This window comes from Podarcis filfolensis (genome assembly GCF_964270895.1).
Source record: "Podarcis filfolensis genome assembly, chromosome: 8".
In the NCBI taxonomy this organism is placed as follows: domain Eukaryota; kingdom Metazoa; phylum Chordata; class Lepidosauria; order Squamata; family Lacertidae; genus Podarcis; species Podarcis filfolensis.
Window position 1 is genome coordinate 48,036,506 of NC_139611.1, and position 22,583 is coordinate 48,059,088.

General features: G+C 42.3%; 1 protein-coding gene across 3 annotated transcripts in view; it reads left to right on the forward strand.

Moving 5' to 3' along the window:
• Positions 1–13,856, forward strand: part of VAT1L (vesicle amine transport 1 like) — a 52,181-nt gene extending 38,325 nt beyond the window's left edge. Inside the window, exons 8-10 of one of the 3 annotated variants that reach the window (XR_014551904.1) lie at positions 5,930–6,013; positions 8,790–11,864; positions 12,124–13,856. Coding sequence is in view for 2 of the 3 variants with exons in the window: in XM_083629827.1 (XP_083485953.1) it covers positions 5,930–6,013; positions 8,790–8,891 (186 nt within the window). In the remaining variant the exon portion in view is untranslated. Of the gene's footprint in view, positions 1–5,929; positions 6,014–8,789 lie in introns of all 3 variants that reach the window. The other 2 variants (XM_083629827.1, XM_083629826.1) reach the window with 2 other exon arrangements.
• Positions 13,857–22,583: the final 8,727 nt, after the last annotated feature.

Consider the following 22,583-nt stretch of genomic DNA (forward strand, 5'->3'; position numbering starts at 1 on the left):
GCTTTCCCCCCTCTTCCCTCCAGCCTTTTTTCTTGTGGGTCATGTAGTTTAGACAGGCAGGAACTCTCTTGTTTTAACATATGGTATATAAACCTCTTTGGGAGTCTTTTTGGCTAAAAAGCAGGGTACAAATGCAATAAGTAAATAAATAGCTATCTCCAACAACTGCAGAGATGGAGGCTGAGGGATAGGGGCTTACCTAGTGTGATTGTGGCAAATAGTTCATACTCTTTGCTGCTACACTGCCACCAGACAGGTAGTGTGGTGCAGTGGTTAGTGTCAGTCTAGGCTGGGTTCAGATCTCCACAATGCTTACTGGGTGACTTTGGGTTCAGTCACCCTATCTCTGCCAAAAGTACTACATAGGGTGACTGCAAAGATAAAAGTTAGCAGTGGTGGTAATAAAAGTTAGGGAAATTGTGGAATAAAAAGGCAGTAAATAGTACTTACTCTCTTATATCAGGTTCTGCATTTTCTGCTCACACAGAAGCCAAATAGCCATTGATTATTATGCAGCAGTTCATCAGGAGTAGGAGAATTCCCTACAGTGCACATTTCTTAGATCCAGCAGAGCAAGAAAAGGAGGTCCGTATCTCCATGTCTGCAGAATACAACGGGGGAGAAAATTTTAAACAGCACAGTAGATAATGTTGCATTAAATGCAGGTGTCAGCATTGGTTTTAAAATGCAACCAGCTCTGGAGATACAAAAGCAACCAGTATTGCTGGAACAGGGCCTAATGACCAGATGTTACATTATATGTGAGACTACCATGTTATCCACCAGTGTGGGTGAAATGCTTCTTTCTTCCCTTTGGTATGATGTGATGCAGTAATGATTCATTCAGTGTTGTGGCTGTGTTTTCTGCTACATTTGACTATGAGTTTCTTTCCATACGCCTCTGAAGATCTATCAAGCTATGCATGAATGTTTGTGTTTAGTCTTTACTAAAAAGCAGCTACAGAGGGAGGGAGCTATCTGACCAAGCGTTGGTGGAGGGCATTGATCCAGTTACTGTCAGTGAGCTACAAAGCAGAAGGCATGCAGACATAATATAGGTGCCTGTATCTTTCCCCCTCGATGACTAATACCAAGACTTTCCAGGTGAGCAGTTGGTTGGGGGACCATGGAAAAGATTGGCAACTCTTGCCACCTCTATATCATGGCCTTGATCTAACTCATGGTCAGAATACAGCCTGACAAAGACCCCTATGTAGATCTATTATGAAGAAGAGGCAAGGGCCCCACAGAGAATCCCAGTGCAACTGGGACCTAGAAAGGCCCATTATACTCCTTAGGCAGCCCAAAATACCTAGCAACAATGGAAGCTGCTCTATATTGAGTCAGACTACTGGCCCATCTATCTCAGTATTGTCTACACCAGAGGTGGGGGAACTTTGGCCCTCTAGATGTTGTTGTGTTGTTGGACTGCAACTCCCATCGTCCTTGACCATTAGCACGCTGCCTGGGTCTGATGGGAGTTGGGACCTACCAACATTTGAAGGGCCACATGTTCCCCATCTGTGGTCTACACTCACTGGCAGTGGCAATCCGTGATTTCAGATAGGTGATGTTCCCAGCTCTACCTGCAGATGCTGAGGATTGAATGCTTCCTCTGTGGATCCACATCCTTAACGCAATGGTATTATGGACATAAACTTCACAAACTGCTCTTCCCTTTTCCCGCTTCTATATGCAGCATATAAACCAGCTGTAAGAAATGCAGGCAATGCCTCCAATTGTAATGTGGCACGTGAACCAGTCTTGAGAGGGCAGTACTTTGCAAACTGAGAAATGAAACACAAGGCAATTAAGTGTTATTGTATCCCACTTGAGTCAGAACTCTTTAAACATTTACTTGGTGCATATGGGGGCTGGTAAATTGTTTCAGTTAGACACTAATGACTTCGTGCTTTTAGATAAATTCCAAATTAGCCTGAAGATTGGAAATGGTGGATGGGAGTCTCAGCAGTCTTTATTCAGCTGAGCAATAGGGGTGGCAAAGTACACTGGGGGAAAGAAAAGGGTTGGACTGGAAGGATTCACCAAGCTGCTTTCTGTTCTCGAGTCCAGACCAGCTTCATTTTACTGGCACCTTCATTGCTTATCTCATTGCGTGGACAGACGGAGTCCCCAGATCCCGTGCGGTCCCCCCGTCATGTGGAATAATGACTCAAGACAACATGCTATGGGATTAAATTGGCCACAACTTTATTAAATTTCAAATGTGGGTAGACCTTGGCTCAGGCATTGGGCGTTCTCCCTCCCCAGTCCCCAGCCGGGGACCTAGGGAGCATCAGGGTTATCCAGTGGGGGGGGGTGGGCCGGCTCTGGAGAACATGTGTTCAAGCAGAGATAGCCGCCCCCGTAATGCCGCCGCCGCAGGGGAGAGCAATGACGACGTTTCGACGTTCGGTCAAAGCCTCCCTTCAGAAAACCCCTTTAACGGGGAACCCTGGTATCGCCGCCGCAAAGAGGAAGATGGACAAAAGGATTCCGCCCAAGGCCTGATACCGCCAAAGTTGTGACATTTTGCTACGGGAAAGGCGAAACCTGCCAATGCAGGGAAATTCCATGTTTAAGAAAAGTTAACCTGCAAAATAAGACATTAACTGAGGGTGGGTAGGGTGGGAGAAGCTCTGGAGCCAAGTGAGGATTCCCAGGTAAGATCCTCCCTCTATTGTGTGGGCAGGTAATCCCTCCCCTACCTGGCCTGGTCTCCTTGGCAACGCTTCCCCCAGGTGGGATTGGACAACTGACTGAGGTAGGCAGAGACCTCCAGGTATCCCACCTTAGGGAAGGCAAAGCCAAGCCTATGATCCAGATCTAGGGGCTGCACGCGTCCACGCAAAGGGCGCCCCCCGTTTTAAGCGGGGAGCGGTCATTGCTGATTTGTTCCTTCTGGACCACTTATCCCCACTTGGCCTTGAAGCTCAGTGGGTGACCTCGGGCCAGTCACTGCCTCTCAGCCAAAGTGACATCACAGGGTTGTTGTGGGGATTAAATGAGGAGGGAAGAAACCATGTTCTTGGAAGAAAAAAATGGGATATAAATGCAATAAACATATAAAATAAATAATTTATACAGTTATTTCATAAAAAACAAACAAAGCTCAAAGTGGTTAAAAATAGCTAACTAACACACCTTTTAGCAACTGGTATTGTGTTCACAGGGTCTAAAAGCATGAAGGGGGGCAGGCATATGCCTGCAATCCCCAGCCCTACACAGATATGCCAGGGATTGAAATTGGGGCCTTTGGCATACAAAGCATCTTCTCTTCCACTGAGCTGTAGCCGTTAAGTAGGGTGGTCTGCTGCAAAAGAGGACAGGGTCCTTGCAATTTTAAGTTGTGTAAAGAAATAAATAAGTTGTTACAGAAGCAAGAGCAAGGAGCCTGCACAGCAGAGGGTACAGCAATGCTTTGCACCAAATATTTTCATACCTTTTCAGTATTTTTATTTGGCATATATGTTGCTCACAGTCAAGAGAAAAGCAGGGGGAGTCAACATGGTGCCCTTCAATGGCCTGGAATGACTAGATTTTCTGTCAAAAAGCAGCTGAAGTTCCCTTGGAGTAAAGTAACCACAATGAACACTGCTTTTTAAAATAGAGAGAGAGAGAAAGAATACTGGATACATCCAAAAGTGGATCTTTAAAACTGGCTAATTCTCTTGCTGCTCTCTACAACAAAACTGTTTTTCTGTCCCCTAGAAATCTGATACAACTCCATCTATGCATACAATTTCTTTTTTACAGTTCTCTCCTAACTCCCTCCATCTGCATTCAATACACAGAGCAGCGTTATTTTTATATATTAAAAATTGGAATCATATTGTTTTCTTTCCCAGCACCTGTTGCTCAAATTATGGAAAATTTGCCTATAAGCACACCTTGAGCTTTCCCCCAGAGGGTTAAACCTGATACTGTGTATGAGAGAAAAATGCAAGGGAAACTTATTTCCTTCCACTGAGCATGAGATATGGGCATGCAGCAACTACTTTAATCACCATTTTTTGGCTGCCAGCCCAAAACCACATTTTTGTGAGTAGTCCATTACTTTTCTTTTTCTTTTGGCAAAGAAATAGATTCAGGATTTGGGTGATAAGTCTCACCTAGCAGTCTAACATGCTTGCTCAGTCATTCAGATCTGGAACTATTTCCAGCTTTGGTACAGCAAACCCTTATAGTTTGCTAAGAAATTCTAAATGGCTTTATTTGCTGTCAAAAAGCTTGCAAAATAAGTGATTGGCAAGGATCCCTTGCTAAAGTATTAGTGGTCCAGTGAGGATGTGGTGTAGCAGCTACACCACAGTTTAGTGTGAGGCGAATGAGTGAGACTTGAACTTGTACACTCCATTCCTGGCGTAGCTGCAAGAAGAATTTTTTTTACTTCCAGTTTCCATTTACCACATCTTACATTATTTGTATCCAACAAACTGTGGTTAATCTTAACACTGGTTTGTTTGAAACAAGCAAACTTCAAACCATGGGTCAGGAAGGTGGCTTGTTTTAGCAATTGGGATTCTCTTAAGGGAGGGTCCCACTTGTGTGGGGGGCTTGAAGGACCCCTCCCCCATACCCTAAGCGCTGGGCTATGCCCGGCTCTTTCTTCTATTGGTCCCACAATCGCGCCACCTCTAGGCAGCCAATCAGGCTGCTTGGCGCGATCGTGAGGGATATAAATCAGCAGTGGGACGCGTCACGCTCACTTGCTTCCCACCGCCGAAGACCCGCCCTCCCGCCCTCTTCTACGTCGGTGGCCTGACCTTGCTTGGGACTTTGGTTGGTCGCCTGTTTTGCGGCAGGGGGCTGATAGGAATTTTTCCACTTGGCAAATTGGCACTGGCCATTTGGTTTTCGCCTACCTCCCAGCAATTGTCACAACTTTGTAAGGTTTGGCTGTTAGGCATTGACTCTGTGAGGGATGTGGGAGGGGAGGTGCGGCCATCACCAGCCCCTCCATGAAAAAGAGTATTCCGTTAAAGGGCTCCAGGGGTCCTGGATCTCGTCCAAAGTCCACTTGAGGGGCTAGGGCCATGCCAGGACCACGGGAACATTGGGGTGTGCTTCCGTTGATCTACATCGATGTAGCTCCCTCATTGGGTTACACTTCTAGACTCCCTGTGAGGCGGGCAGGAGTCAATTATAGTTCATCAGTGCCTAAGCAAATACCGCTCACGTTGTGTAATTCAATAAAGTTGTGGCCTAAATTTTGCCCAGCAACCTTAATCTTAAATATGTATCTGTGTGAATTCTTTTATGGGGGGGGGGGTGTCCTGGGGCCCTCGATACGCAAACCATGTTTAAGTTTATGATATTATGTATTGTATATTTTTCTGTGCTGTAAGTTGCTTGGAGACCTTCAGGTGACAAGCAACTAATAGGTTTAAGAAATAACTAAAATAAATTTAGTGAGGTACTTTTCAAAAGCTTTTTGTTATTCTTAAGTACACAGTACACATGCTGCTTTTGCTTCAGCGAGACTTGTTCTATATGCTTGGTAATTCTATCTTAAATCATACTTTCCACCAATTTCCCCAGAACATACATTAAGCTAACCAGTCTGTAATTTCCCAGATCCCCACTGGATCTCTTTTTAAAAAAATAGTTTTGTGGCCCTCAGAAATAGAGACTTATATTAGGTAGGAGTTGTGTATTTTCATGATAAGATTAGCAATTTCACATTTGAGGATTGTAGTCTTAATATTCAATATTCTCTTTTAACACTTGGTTGAATGGGTACATTTTTATTATCACTAATGTACTGCACACCTTTCTCATCCAATTTCAACATATTCTCATTGGGCTAAAGATTCGAGTTCATTTGTATTTGCGTCATGAAATATGCTTGCATTCAAAGGTGAACTGTTTTTTGTTTGTTTATGTGCATCACAAAGGGGATGTAACTTGGGCATTTGTTACCTTATAGGTGAAAGAAGCAATGCAAAGAATCCATGACAGAGGCAACATAGGGAAATTAATTTTGGATGTGGAGAAAACACCAACTCCGTTGGTAAGTGAAAATAAGTTTTAGGCAGTGGTGACTAATTTCTTTTTTGGACAGATGGTCACATTCACTATTGTTGAACCCTCTCAGGGGGGAGCACATTGCAGCAGTGGGTGTTGCCCAAAATGGGCATGGCTCCCTATTTGTGGAATGCTCTCTTGACCAACTCTGTGCCTGGTTCCATGAGGTTTTGTCATCTCTTAACAATGCATTTAGAGGGTTGGACAGCATCCATTTCTCCACCCATTTCTGGGAGGGGGGTTCTTATTAAAAAAAAAAGTCCTTTCAATTGTTCCAAATGGAAGGCAAATTAGAGCTTGCATAAGTTTCTTTCTGGCTTTGGGGTGTATTGGGAGAATGGGAAGTGTTGGATCAGTTCCTTTCCCTACACTGTTGCCCCTACATGCCCCCTTTTCAGTCTTACTGGCATCAGCACTCTGACAATCAGCAGGACAAGGGGCATAGAAGTTTCTGCTGCTACAGAGAAGTGTCATCCAACATCTGATCTCCTTCTCCAAAGCCAGAATTCTTTCTCTGCCCTAGGCGTGGAAGATCTCATGATCTATATAACCCTGGGACATCCTCCCCGGGAACATAGAATTGCAAAGATACACTGGATTAACAAGAAAGGAACAGTCATTTGCAAACAGCCTTCACTTTAATTAATCACATTCATGAAATCTACACATTTTTTACATCAGCACAGACCCCGCGAGACTACTGTGTATATGAAGGGCATTTATTAGCAAACTTTACATGTATTTTCCTAAGGGACTGTATTTTACTTTTCTAGTTTCATCAATGCCCTGCTCATTTTTTCTTGGTTGCTATATAGGACATATTTCATTGTGGTGAAAGAGGATTCTACACATAATTCATTCACTGGTTCCATTTCTTTTTATGGCCTAAGAACTAAATTTCTGAACAGTTTGCTTTCCATAACAAAAGTCTGAACTCTTGCTTTTTAATAGATAATTTGGACACAATGCATAATTCATTTATGGAACTTATTGCTGCAAGATGTAGTGATGGCCACTGACTTTGGTGGCTTTTAAAAAAGGTTTAGGCAAATTAATGTAGGAAAATAGATGCATAAATAAATTGTAGGGTGCCTCTAAACTGTCAGTATTTTGCGGGAGTTATGCAAATGTATACCAGAACATCCAGTTTATTCAGCTTAAGTGGATTAAAGTGCTCTGTTTCCCTAGCACAACAAATCTACTTGTTAAAAGAATCCAACTTTTTGCAGTTTGGAAAGTGATGTAGAGAATACACTTAAAAGCTTGCAATGGATGAATGACTAACATCCTGCAAAAAAATAATAATGAATGCTCAGTAAAGACTGGATATAATTAACCTTCACATCAGTTTTGCGCCAGAAAATCAGGACGAATGCTCATTAAAAGTAGGTCGTCTGAAGTTGCCCCAAGCCATAATGGAAGTTATCTCCACTCTTAGAGACAGTATGCCATTGAGTACCAGTTGCTGAAGGCAAAACAGCATGGGAAGGCTGTTGCTTTCAAGCTCCACTGGTGATTAAGTGATAACACATGTCCTCAAACCCGTGGCTAGTTAGGGACTTCCCCTGCATGCGAAGTCAGGCTCTGGTGGATTGAGCAGATGAGAACAATAGTGGGTCCAATTGTCAATAAGGCAGTTTCTGCACATCAGTTAGCCTAATAAAGTTATTGACATAATATGGATTTGGAGCTGTATTCAAATTTTAATTTTACTCAGAGCAAAACAATTGAAATTCATGGCCATGACTAGGGATGGGACTTGTTGCTTTTCTTAACTCAGTTTGCATTTGCAGTTTTTATCACAGTTGCTCAGTCCATGATGACACTGATCTCCTTACTCCTTACTGCAGTACATGGGTACCTTGGTTTAAGAACAGCCCTATTTATGAAGTATTCGGTTTACGAACTCCACAAAACCAGAAGTAGTGTCCCGGTTTGTGAACTTTACCTCAGTCTAAGAACGGAAGCTGAATGGTGGAAGGGCACCGGCGGTGGGAGGCCTCATTAGGGAAAGCGTGCCTCGGTTTAAGAATGGTTTCAGTTTAAGAACGGACTTCCGGAATGGATTAAGTTCGTAAACCGAGGTACCATTGTATGGGCTTGTTGTGCAGCCTTAAATGTCAACAGTGAACTTGGTTCTGATGTCAATCTTTATCATTCTAGCCAAAAGAAATGTGAGCTGCAAATGCAAATCACCTGCCCCCAGGGCACACAAGAAGGACATCTGCCCTTTGGGCCACCTCCCAGTGTGATCCTTTCTTTGCCTCACAGTGGGATCGTGTATTTGAATACAATACCATTGAACTCAGTGAAACTTACTTTTGAGTAAATGTGCATAAGATACGCTTTTGACTCTGATCCCTTGAGGCAAAAGCTTGGGGTAAAAGGTTCATTCTGGATAATCAGTATCACAGGACATTTGCAAGATCTCTGTTTGTGAACATGCATTCTTTTTTTCTTTAATGGCTTTGAGATCACTTTTTGTGAACTTCAGCCCCTAGGCATAACTAACTTTGGTCCATCAATTTTAATAACTCTACTATGAGTAGAACTAACATTGTATGTGTGCGACCTTTAATTTTTTTAAAATGTTGTCTTATGGGCCAACTCTGCTATCCTTGGCATTTTTTCTTGACTCATTGCATAGAATCATAGGATCGTAGAGTTGGAAGGGACCAACCCCCTGCCAAGCAGGAATCTCAACTAAAGTATCCATGGCAGGTGGCCACCCAACCTCTTGGTTTCCTTTGTTTTGTTCATAGATGGCCAATGACAGTACAGAAACCAGTGAAGCTGGCGAAGAGGAAGAAGACCACGAGGGGGACAATGAGAATAAAGAACGTATGCCATTCATCCAACAATAGCTATGAGTGGAGGGAATGAAAGTGGGAAGAATTGATAGAGCAAAAGAAGGGAAGATGACTGGGAGGTCCATTTTGTGCACCAGTGAACAAATGCTCTAGTACAGTGTGTGTTGTTCTTTTTTTGTCTGCAGTCAGCTGAGCTATAAGCTGTTGATCATTGATGTTTTGAAACTCAAGTGCCATTCCCACCCAGTCCAGTATTATAACATTCCATCACATGCCACCCAGTTTGCCTGTTGAGTTCCTGTCTGAAACCTTATTAGCATCCACAGTAAACTGAAATGTGAACCTCTTCTCTTGTGGTTTCAGAAAGGCATGTTTTCAAGCCAGTTTTAGAAGGGTGATTTCTGGTTGGCTTCTTCTTAAACCTCACCTATTCCATTGGCCAGTGAAATGATTATAAAAACATTTATAATCATTTATTGCAGTGGGTGAGCTCACTCACCCACCTGCCTAAGGATAATTCTGTGGTGGACAAAACGGGTATGTGTACTCATTTCAGCACTGCATATTAGGCATTATGAGAGAAGGCTGAGTAGGCTTGATTCCTGTCATTCTTTTTTTAAAAGAGAGAGAGAGAGCACTTTGTGAATTGGGCCTCCATGTAAATAGGCCCACATATTAGACTCATACAACAGCTTATGTTGTTCAAGGTGGGAGAAAGCACCCACATTCTGCACTCCAAATTTCAACCTTTAACCAAATGATGGAGATCCCGAGCATCTATACAAAGAGGCAAGACTGCCTTCAACACATATGTCAATTAGAATTTTCACCAAGGATTTATTGATGCCCCCAGCTGTGCAAGGAGCTTTTAGAGGAGAGTGAGAACTTTTCTTTTGAAGCACAAATGCAGGCTGCTAACAGGACAGTTCACTATCCATTCCATCCCCTGACGATACTTCTGAACTAACAAGTCCTTCTTAAACTCTTAAGACAATAAAATACCTCATTTGTTCTTTATTGTTTGGTGTACAGGGAAATAGACTAGGTGACAGAAAAGCACTGTACATTAGTGGACAGAACCCATTAATTAATTGGGGGGGAAAGTATTCAGTCCTGGTGCCAACAAATATGTTTAATGTTGGCCCATCTAAGTTTATTGCCTTATAAAGAAAAACATACATGACAGTTCCCCCCTCCCCAAATTCTAAAAAGTTCCTTTGCCACAAAGAACTACAGAATTCCCTGATCATTCAAAAGTGCACTCTTAATATTTTTAAAGGTTGGTCAATGATAGCAATGATTAATAAACATTGGGATAAATGTTTATTAATCCTTCATCCAAGCACCAAAACAGAGCTGGCCTAATTTGAGTAATTCTTCTCTCAGTTTGAAGCACTTCAGCACACACTGATCTAACTGAGAACCGTGTCAGGCCCCAAGAGAGAGGTCTCTTAGACTCCAGTGCCTGCCCTTCTGCATTGACACAGCTCACTCACACCCATGTAATTCTAGTATTGTACATCACCCTAATTAAAGAAAACATCTCACCTAAATGTGTAGTTGAACTGTTAAACTTAACATCATTTTTCCAAGACAGCAAAGAAAAATCAGTTGCTAACCTTTTTCCTCACAGTGACAAGGATGGATTTGGATTAACACAGTATGTCGTTTTAATGATTCTCATTCTGGTATTTTTCTAATTTTCTCGCATTGCGTTCTGTGTATAACTGTCTCCTTCATTCACATGAAAATTGGATTTGGGTGGTAAATCATTATATATTGAGCCTACTAGCATTTAGCCTGACTCTAAATCAACAAAGCTACAGATATGAACAAAATTGTATAAGGATGAGAAATGCTTAAAAAGGGCCCAGTGGGGTGGGGGGGGGGAGAGGGAGGTTGGAAGTATAATTGTCTAAGTGTTAGAAGAAATAATCAGATTTGTATGAACAATTTAGCATAATTCCAGCATATCTCTTTATCCTATTCCTCATATAAAGTAAAAGTGCCATATTGGGCTGCACTTTGCAGTTGGTGTGCAAGCAAGGTGAAGCCATTTGGAATGTCATAGCCACTGGGACTGCAGCTGAGGTATTTAAAAGGAGCAGCCATTCATTTTTAATTAAAAAGTAAGGTAGAGCTAGAAAGGGCGGGTGTGAGATAAACAACATTTAACTTACAGAGCAATCCTATGCACATTTACTCAGATGTAGGTCCCACTGTATTCCATGGAGCAGTATTTCAATCAAATAATTCCTCATACGTGACAATTCACACAATAAACCATAGTTATGAATGACCAGGTGTTTCATATACATTTGGGTCAGCCAGGAAAAAGAAAAGAGTGGGGAGATACATCTCTCTAAATACTTTATTTGGGAGAGGGCAGGCCTGCTTAAGGCTTAAGAGTACTTGTCTCTGTTGAAATGAGCTGAGCAAGGATGTGGTTCATTTCTTTTACAGATGAACCAAAGAGAAAACAACAAAAGCTAGGAGCATGAAAAAAAAATTCATACATATTTTTTTAAAAAAAATACCGCAGTAAATGCAAGTTGACATTTAAAGTTGATTTCCCATGATGAACTGATCTTCTGAATGCTGCAGAAAGGGTCTAGGTTATGGCTCAACCCAACCTGACACAATCACAGCCTGAAAAGATTTTTCAGCAGGGAGAGTTATAATGTAAACCAGCATTGGAGCATTCACAAGATGAGCTCCAGTATTCACTCCAGTACAGTCGTACCTTGGTTTTTGAACAGCTTAGTTCCCGAATGTTTTGGCTCCCAAACAATGCAAACCCGGAAGTGACTGTTCTGGTTTCTGAACTATTTTTGGAAGCCAAACGTCCAACGGGGCTTCCAAAGGTTCCGATTGGCTGCAGGAGCTTTGGTTTTTGAATGTTTTTGAAGTTGAACGGACTTCCAGAACGGATTCTGTTCGACTTCCAAGGTATGACTGTATTGTTGATTTAATCAGAACTGACTGTGTTACTCAACCCATGCATGTTTTCTCACAAGAGAGTCCCATGTCCAGTGGGATTACTCCCAGGTAGGTTTGCATAGCATAGTAACTTTAATACTGCAGATGCAAATCTAAGAAGACTTACTGCGGCCTACTTTTTGCTGCACAAATTTTCACTTCATTTTGAACTATGTGTGGCAAATATAACACAAGAACTCACACCTAAGCTGCTCACTGGTCCTACTCTGTCTACTCCTGACCTTTATGTGTTTAACATAAAGGTCTAAAGTGTGTTGTTTTTTAAAGTGCATTTAGAAACCCTGAGTACTGCTCTCCACAACCTTTTTGGTATCACATGTTTCAGGCTGAACAACATTTGTTCTTGGTGTGATTCTCCTCAGAGTATTTCCATCAGACAAGACTGAAGATTAAACATTTTTCCTGAGTGTAAACTGAAGACACTACAAAACTAAGAGCCTAATCAGCACCAGATCAGGATTGTTGCTTTGCTTTAGAGATGCATTGATAGGGTCCAACTTGTAGGGGTCAATGTGTAGTACAGTATTCCTAAGCATCTACTTTTGTTGATGAGGGTTGTGGATTCATGCCAAATTCAAAATGGACCAATTGCATCATACGCATTTACAAATGCTGGCTGCTTCCAGGAGCAAATTGTGCAGCAAGATACACATACACATGTGCAATGTGTTCCATTAATGAGTCACACATATAGTTCAGTCTCATTCTCAGTTCCGTAGTGTTATGCCTTTTTGTATCATCAGGAAGCAAGATGTGGGTAGAACTCTTTTGTTTGCTTTGAGATCTGATTGTGGGAATCACTCCAGGAGGCCTCCCATCCCTGGGAAATATTATTTTGGAACACTGCACTGAAAGAACATTTTGCTGTCAATCTTAATCAGAGCTGTCCAGTTCATGCAAATTTACTATAACTAGGTTGAAACTGAAATCCCACCTTTATTGGCCTCCACTTAATTTGCACCATTTTCACTAGAGTCAGGATTTGATCCTGATACTTAAGATTTAAGTACACTAACAGGTGCAAACCACACGAGACATTCATTCATGTGTTCTCTCTCTCTCTCTCTCTCTCTCTCTCTCTCTCTCTCTCTCTCTCTCCCTCTCCCTCTCCCTCTCTCTCTCTCATTCCTGGCTTGAAATTCTCAGAAAACTGCATTCTCCTACCATGCCAACATTGCATTGTTGCTCACTTGGAAAATAAGCCCCATACATACTACCATCTGTTAGAGAGATGACTGGGAGCACAAGGCCATTTCAGACTGTATGTTCCTTGTCTGGATATGATGGCACTACAACAGTGCACATTGGGCACCCAATGCCCAATCTCAATTGTCCAATCAAATGCTTAGAAAGAGATTTAGAGAGATGGCTCGTTTCAAATACATTGGGGAAGCAGGTAGCTGTGTGCTTACTCCTTACAGATTTTTTTTTAACCCCCATTGTATTTTGAAAGTAAGGTAGAGTCTAGCCTTCAAATGATATGCTAGTGTTCCTTGTGAGAGAGTATCCACATATGTAACTACTCCACATGCATTTTGAAGTGACACAAGCCTGCAAAGATTATGTCACCTTTTGTTCTTCACATCTAATCACAAATTTAGTGCTGGCTTTCATGGGATTACTCTGAGGGACATGGCCCTATTTCTTTATGTACAAACAGTTGAATCACCTCTCTTCCAGGTAGTAGAAGAGACTGCAGAAAGGGAGTTAGCATTTCCTCAGTGTTTTACTGGTACAGGGGAAACGGAATCATTACTGAACTCCAAACTGTAACACTGTCAGCGGGGCGCTTTCAATTTCTCTCTAATTAATTGGTTATTTTCTCCCAGTGAAAGCAAATTATTTCTCAATTTCGATAATGGAACTGTGAAGGCCTCTCTTTGCCATCAGCCTGAAGGAAGAGAACCGGAACACTTGTTTTAATTGTTATTTGTTGCTTTAGAGCTTTTGTTATATTGTGCCTACCAAGCAAATGATGTTTACATGAAAATATGAATAAAATATTAAGCATAGCATTAACTTTGGCTGGTGTTGTTTAATAGAGAGCACTGCTCCTGACCAGACAGGCCCATAGCTCAGTGACAGAGTAGACACTTTGAATGCAGATGTTCCCGAGTTCTGTCCCAAGAATCTCTGCTTAGAAGGACCTAAGATAGCAAAGGTAAGAAAGACCTCTAGCCTGAGACTTTGAAGAGCTAATACTACTCCCCTGTATAAACCAAGGAGAACCCTGGGAGGAAGGGAGGAAGAATGTCCAGCATTTGCTTCTATTCCAGCTGGGCTGGTTTGGTTTTGAATGCTTGGTTATTCTTGCAATACAAGATTTCTACTTGCAGGGAACTTTTAACATGAAAGAACATTCAAAAACACGACTCCATACCTACAGTCTGTAGTGGAACAGGGAAACTGTGGCCCTCCAGAGATTGTTGGACTACACCTGCTCTGTTCAGGGACAGTCCTTTCTGACTTGGAGGCAATAGGCCTGCTTTCAGGTGAAGTTTTACAAGTTTTATTAGCTACACAGCACACACTTAGACATAAGGTGCACATATGTAATTACTAAGGCAAACTACTAGCACTGGAGGACTGTCATAGCATAACCCTTCCTATGCCCATGACTAACTGAAGTCCCATTGAGTGCAACAGTTTGTGCAATCCTAAACATGACTACTCCTATATATGCCCCATTTTCAATGGGACTTAGGGTGCTTCCAGATGACCTGCTTATTTAGCATTCATCCTTGGCTTGCAGGGAGATTAGTAGGGATGTCTGCTGGGTTTGGCTGAATTCTGAAGCCAGAACCAAAGCTGAGATGAACCCCAGATCATCCCAGGGCAGAGCAGAATGTAGGTAATGTGCTAAGGAAGCAGACCCCCTCAGCACATCCCAGTCAACTCCAACTGTGGAATCTGAATTTGTGATGGCAGTCTGGAAGTACCCTTACTCTCAGGTAAGTGCGTCTAGGGCTGTAGACTTAGGCTGGATGGAACAAAAGAACTCTGTGGTCTCACTGAATTTACATGAGATGGTTAAGCATGTGCTTAAATTTCACACTGAAAAAATCACTAGGCAGGACTGCCATAATACACCATGTGCTGGGCTACTATTGAAGACTTCAACAGGTAAAAAGTGTAGAGCTTGCTTGCCAACAGAAGTGAGTTGAGATGCTCCTAGCACATCTAACCCATATTTTCTCAGCTGCACAAAATGATATAGAATCCAATTTAACTGTTTTTCTGCCTCGTACATTGAAGATTACATGTGAAAATAAAACTTTACATTTGATCATCAAAACCTTTTCTTTTCCTTTCCAAATAGGTACAAGTTTTATAGTTAGGATTTAATTAGTTTTTCAAAATCGCGGTTAGCAAGCAGAGCTATAATTATAATATGAATGGGAACAGGCTCAGGCATGTAGGCAAAATATGAAACGAGTCAAAGAAAAAGCAACAACAATCATTTGGGCCATACTGGGAACTTTAGGAATTCTTTCTCCATCTCTGTAACTTGGACGAGATTTATTTTCTCTTCTTTGCTTTTTTGTTTGTAATTCCTTTATTTTACAAGATACTATAGCCTTAGGCATATGTTGCATGGGTGCAGGGCAATGCTGTCTTCACTAAAAAGTAAGGTAAAGGTAAAGGTACCCCTGCCCGTATGGGCCAGTCGTGACCGACTCTGGGGTTGCGCGCCCATCTTGCTTAAGAGGCCGGGGGCCAGCGCTGTCCGGAGACACTTCCGGGTCACGTGGCCAGTGTGACAAAGCTGCTCTGGCGAGCCTGCACCAGCGCAGCACATGGAAACGCCGTTTACCTTCCCCCTATAAAGCAGTACCTATTTATCTACTTGCACTTAAGAGTGCTTTCGAGCTGCTAGGTGGGCAGGAGCTGGGACCGAACGACAGGAGCTCACCCCGCCGCGGGGATTCGAACCGCCAACCATACGATCGGCAAGTCCTAGGCACTGAGGTTTTACCCACAGCGCCACCCGCGTCACTAAAAAGTGGGGTCATGCTATTAGCCCAAGGCTGGGGAACCTCACATCTAGGCTTATCTGTCTAGCCCTTGAAAGGCATACTTTCTCCCTAAGATGCATCCACTCTTCTGAAGCCACATCACCTTTTTGTCCCTGTTTACTGCCTGCTTGAAGTGCTTTTTCCTGACTTGTTCTGTGTTCTATCAAGAAAAGAGGTCTTTTTTGGATTCAGACAAGGCAAAGAGCAGCACACCAAATCTGTTCCTTGATAAATGGGTTTAATCTGTAGGCCAGCTGAAAACAAAACAAAACAGGAAACAAAGAGAAAAGCAAAAGATAGACAGCTTATGTTCCTTCAGTCACCAGGAATCCCCTGGAAGAGAGCAATAGTAGGACTCCTCCAATGGCCGATAAGTAGCACCTTATACAGTCATGGTCTACGCTGACGTTCATCAAGGTGAGTTTCCATTCCCTTTTATATCTTGGCAACAAACATTCTCAGAGACCTTATGACTAAACACCAGTGCTCCTTTAACAGGTGGATAACCTTGAAGCATTGCCAAGAGCTGTCCATGACTAAGAGCTGCCCACAACCTTTATTACAAGGTGTTCAAACCCAAGATAATAAATATTGCTACCTAATTAATGGGCTCCAGACCCAAATAGAAGCACTGGGCAGAAGAGGAGCAATTGTTAGGATAGTGGGGCTGGGAGACATCCATTTGCATGTGTAAGGAGTTAGCTAAGAAGAGTTAGGGAAAATGGGAGGTGTTTTCAGGAGGATGGGGGTAGGCCTATTCTCACCCCATATGGCTGTGTGCCATGTCACCCTAATGCGGGGCTAATCTGTGTGTGAGTTTAGGCTGATGGAGGAATCTGGAAGAGGGATAAGGAGGCTTGAATTGCTGTGTGTGCGAAATCCAAAGCTATGGCTTTGGAGACCCCCTCAAAGCCTCATGAGAAAGCAATAACTGTTAGAGCATTAATGCTCTGAGCCCTTCCATAGACTGTATACATGTGCAAATAAAACCTCATATACTAAACATGCCACAGCCTCCACTAACCATTCCAAGGAAACCAAACCCTAGGTAAGCACTGGCATCCCTAGAATCTCTTGTTGCTCTGAAATTGGGGTTCATGCAACAGTACACATTTTTGCAAAGCAATTTCCCCATATACAATACAGTGGTACCTTGGGTTACAGACGCTTCAGGTTACAGACTCTGCTAACCCAGAAATAATACCTCGGGTTAAGAACTTTGCTTCAGGATGAGAACAGAAATCGTGCTCCGGCAGCGCAGCAGCAGCATGAGGCCCCATTAGCTAAAGTGGTGCTTCAGGTTAAGAACAGTTTCAGGTTAAGACCGGACCTCCAGAATGAATTAAGTTCTTAACCTGAGGTACCACTGTACATTAGAATGTTATTTTCACTACTATATGCATTTTTATACACAATTTACCTTACAATATGCATTTTTGTACACATTGCTTTACTGGAGAACGACAATGCAAAATTCAGAAAAGTGTAGATTTTGAAGGATAGCTGTGGTTCGGTTCTTATATTGTTTTAGGAAGTATGAATTAGGTGAGTTCACCTTTAAAGGTGAACTGAATTTAATTTCTCCCCCATCCTCACTCAGATGTATTGTTGCCTGGCCAATTATTCCCCACCCCTAGATAGCCGTGGGTCTCGGTTCATTCCTGCACCAGAGACACTCAGATTGATAGTAATGACACTGCATTAGAGGGCTCATTAAACAGGCTGAAGTCAGATCTAGGAAGTGAAGGAGAAGCATCTAATCAGGAAATTTGCCAGCAGACGCATACAATGATCAATGCAAAAAGCAGACCTTTTTTTGTCCTCTCCCTTCAAAGATAATGTTATTCAATCCATAAGGCAGACTCAGGATAACACACTCCATTTCATCGTTTGCCCACGTAAAACACATCAAAATCAAAGGCTTCTCCCAGTGCTCTGAGGAATATGGACTTTATTCATCAGTAGGATGATAATGCTTGCAGCATCTCTAGCCATTGATTCAATATATAGACATGTGCACTTTCTCTGTCTCTGTGATAAATTGGCCTTTTTCTTTCTTTTTTCAAAAAATAGGAAGCCATGGATATGACAAGGTTGATTAAAGTATCTTTTGTCCCCCTTTTGTTTACTTTAGGGACAGTTCTCCTGGGTTTGTCAGCCATGGATGATGATAAAGGGTAGCAAGGGGTTAGTGGACATATGCCCCCAAATCTTCCTGCTATCACATTCACTCTCCCAGCTTACAGTCACAATATACTAGGGGTCTACAGAGCATGGATTTAAATTGTGTTCCCCTAATAATGGTCCACAACCTTTTCACTTCTTCAAATTAGTGGGTTTTATCCAGCTAAGCCCTTCTCAAAGAACCATAAGAATGAGCCAGTTCTGAGTAAAATTAATGCTAGATACAATCCATGGTTTCTGGAGCCACCCAATTATCACTACCCACCTGATAAGATGTTATCTACAGATATTCCCTTTTCAACTAGCCTTCTATGATTTTTACCCCAGGATTCTGTCCTAGGGCTGGATTAATTTTATGTCTTTGCTGTTGTTAAACTGTTTTTATAATTGTTGTTTTTATTTATGCAATTATTATGCTGTTTATACATATATAACTCTTTTACATAGATTGTAAATTGCTTTGAGATGCTTCTTGGGAAGGAAAACATGACACAATCGTTCAGTGACCCATTCACTAAAACAGGCCTCTTTGTTCTTCGTCGTTCTCAAATGCCCATCACAGCATCCTTGACTAAATATTTTCTGACAAGATTGCTGCTTAGTACAGAAATGAGAGGGAGAGAGGCTGTCCCCCCCAACCCAGACTGGAGGCAGACAATTCTTTTTCCATGAGGAATCTAAGATGGCATAAAATGGTACCCTCGATCTTAGTGTACATACTCATTTCTGCTCCCAGACTCAGGGATCAAATAGCTTTTCCATGTTTTGGCAATGCCATAAATCTTGTATAACCCGCTGACCAGAAATGGACACATGATGAAGGTGCAAAGCCATTGTGGCTAGTAGCCATTGATGGCCCTCTCTCACATGAATCTGATAAATCCTCTTTTAAAGCCATCCGGGTTGGTGGCCATCACTGCCTTCTGTGGGAGGGAGTGCCATAGCTTAACTACATGCTTCAGGAAGAAGTACTTTCTTTTATCTGTCTTGAATCTTCCAACATTCAGCTGCACTGCAAGCCCATGAGTTCCAGAGCTATTGGTCTGGGCACCGTGGGAAGCAGGTTACTGGGCTAGATGGAGCTTTGGTCTGATCCAGCAGGGCTCTGCTTATGCTCTTTTGTTCTTAATTGCAGTGGGCAGGAAACTACGTTAACTGCCTCAGCACAAGCCTCAGGTTCCAGTTCATCAGCAAAAGGAAGCAGAGGCGATGCATCACACAAAGAGCGATGAGAGGCGTGGGCAGTGCGTCATTGTCTTCTTAAGTAGGCAGTCTCTGGGTTTTCAGACGTGGTCTGATTCCAGACTGTTGTTATTTTCAAGCGGGATTCAGCCACAAATTCAGGTTGCACAATTAAAGTAGAATTGGCCCCCTAGTGAAACCTGCTTCCGGAAACCTCCAGTAAGGAAAAGTGATATGCATCAGTGGAATGTATGGTAACAACTGTTTGATGTGCCATTGTATAACCTCCCCACAAACAAATGGTTAATTATCAGCCAATGCCATATAACTAGGGGTGGGGGTGGGGCAGGAGAAATTCATATGTGCTCACATTTAAAGGAGAACCTACTTACCTAATTTGCACTTCTCAAAACAATATATGAACCAAAACACAGTTTTCCTTCAAAGTCACACTTCTCTGAATTTTGCAATGTAGTTCTCCCTTAAAATAATGCATATACTAGGGTAAATGTGTATGTTAGACAAGATTTCATACTAAAATGTGTATATTAGGAGAATCTCACATTACAATGCTAATGAATTTCCATGAGGACTACCTTTTTTAAAGGGCAAACTGATGTGGAGATGTGGAGAACTTAACTTGAGGCTGGTAGTATGAGAAACTCGAGAAAACCAGAATGGACAGATTCGCTCATCCCTACAGTATAAACTTCCCTCAACTGTAGGCAAGCAAATGAGGATCTGGACATGTCATACATGGGAGGGGGAGGTTGGGAAGGAGGCAGAGAAGGATGCAATCAAGGAACACTTTTTTATATATAAAGTGTGAGTTTAAGGGAAAGAGGGAGGTGGGTAAGCCTCCTTTCTTGTCCCACTCATCCTTTTTTCTGAGCACTTTCCTGTGCTAACAGCCTTCACTCTTTTCCATTTCCAGGAGATCACGCTTGGCTGCGCTCAATCAACCCCACACTTCCTACAGCCCTCTGAGAAACAGTTCTGCCTGTGCTAGGAAATGCATTACTTTCCATACCAGTCTCAAGGCCACATCCTTGCCAAATACAAACAGCATGTGGATTTCCAGGTTTTTGCTTCCCAAGTCTCTTACCCATGGTGGATTAATTATATTCCTTTTATTCCACTTCTCACTCTCTCCACCTGCCATTAGAACAGGAAAAGTCAGGTTGGGGCTAGAGCTGCATATTGCTTTTCAACAAGACACACCAGCCATATAGTTGTGGGCAGCAGTTTTCTAGGAAATTGAAATTGTCACTGAGAGATTGGTCCAGGTTAGGAGCTGCAGGGGGTAGGTGGGTTAAGGGACTTTGGGATGAAAGTATCTTACTGTATGGGACTGCTGGCCAAAACCAACAGCTAACAGAACTGTGTGCTGTTTCACCAGATCATAAGATGGGCAGTCTCAGTGTCTGACTCCTGGTGCTTAACACCACAGCTGTCTATGACCCTGGCACTGAAGGGCAGTGTTATTTACAGGGCAATCAGTTACATTATCACTAAAAAGAAAGAATGCATCACCAATGAAGAGGATAGAGGTTTCATGAAATTTGCATACGTATATGTCTAAAAGCATATTTAGAAATACTTGCTATAATTCAAATAGAAATTTATTTGTTTATTTAACTATTTATAAACCTCACTTTGCACTGTCGATTTTCAGGAAGCCTTGTTTGGCTCTGAGTATTGTACACCATGCAAAAATCACAACCTATAATAAACAGGAAAAATCTAAGGAGATACACACACACACACACAGAGAGAGAGAGAGAGAGAGAGAGAGAGAGAGAGAGAGAGAGAGAGAAATACTGGCTGGTTAAAAGAGATTTCAAATTTCAAAGTCTTGTGTAAATTACACAAATTCTAGGCAGTGGCTAAAAGAAAGCAGGGATTATTCCTTCCAAACAGCTACTAGCAGGGAGTTCCACAGGGCAGGGTCCACCTCACTAAGGGCTTGGTCAGTAATAAAGGCCAACCAAACCTCAGGGATGTGGGAAACCACTAGAAATGCCCCATCAGAGGATATCAGTGATTGAGGTGACACATTTCACTGTAGCAGCAGGAAGCTGACCAAGTGACCTGTGTGCCTCCCACCAACCTTGTACATTGTTCCTGCTGGCTGGGGCTTATGGGAATTGTAGTCAAAAACATCTGGAAGCCTTGTCTAGGCAAATTTCCAATGCAATTCTGTGTATGTCTACTCAAAAGTAGACATGCCAGGGAAATGTATATAAAGTATAAAGTACTTTTAAGGCTGCAATCCTATATCCTCACTTACTAAGGAGGAAGCCCCACTGAGCGTAATCTTTCTTACAACTGAGTAAACATATGTTAGGGCTGCACTGCACATCTCATTGATTTTAGTGGTTGATTTTAAGCATGGGGACTTTATTATATTAGCACAGGTTCCCTTATACCACCCTTCAATTAAAAACAACAGCCCCAAATCCTGCCCAGAGTTTAAACTATCTATCGATCTATATGAAAATGTAAAATCTCTGTCTGATACTATTTTTTGCTCAAGTTGGGATGACTAGTGTGAACCTCATTTTTATTGAATCACTGAAGCAACTTGCAAAACAAATTAGGTATGAAATGGAAAATTCCTACACTGGGGTATGGGGAATCCACACATGTTGCCTTGGCCGTTCTGGTATGTCCTTCACATCAGGATCTGCGGTTAAAATAGCAGAGAAATTCATTCAAAGTAGGCTTGGCAATAAAGATATGAAAGTTTGATCACCTTAAAAAACTAGGCAATATATCCTTCCCTGATAGATCCCATATTCAGAATTTGAACAGAAATAAAAGCCCAGAGTTCACGTGTGAAATACGAAGCTAGATGCTTAACAGATAGATGCCTATCAAATGCAAAAAAGGTGACACGGCTGATTTTTTCCCCAAATGCTGCCACCTTGAGGATGATCCAGGCAACAGCTGGCTTATATGAACTGAAGACCAGTACAGTACATTGGTACCACGGGTTAAGTACTTAATTCGTTCTGGAGGTCTGTTTTTAACCTGAAACTGTTCTTAACCTAAAGCACCACTTTAGCTAAAGGGGCCTCCTGCTGCTGCTGCTGCTGCTGCTGCGCCGCCGGAGCCCTATTTCTGTTCTCATCCTGAAGCAAAGTTCTTAACCCAAGGTACTGTTTCTGGGTTAGTGGAGTCTGTAACCTGAAGTGTATGTAACCTGAAGCATATGTAACCCGAAGTCCCACTGTATTTGATCTCTCTCAAGTTAGTATTGTTGTGGGATTGGGAGGGTTAGACTGAGGAGGACTCAAGGAGCCAGGTCCTGCTACTGAGTGCATTAACAGTCATAGCAAAGTTGCCAAGTGCCTTTCTCTTG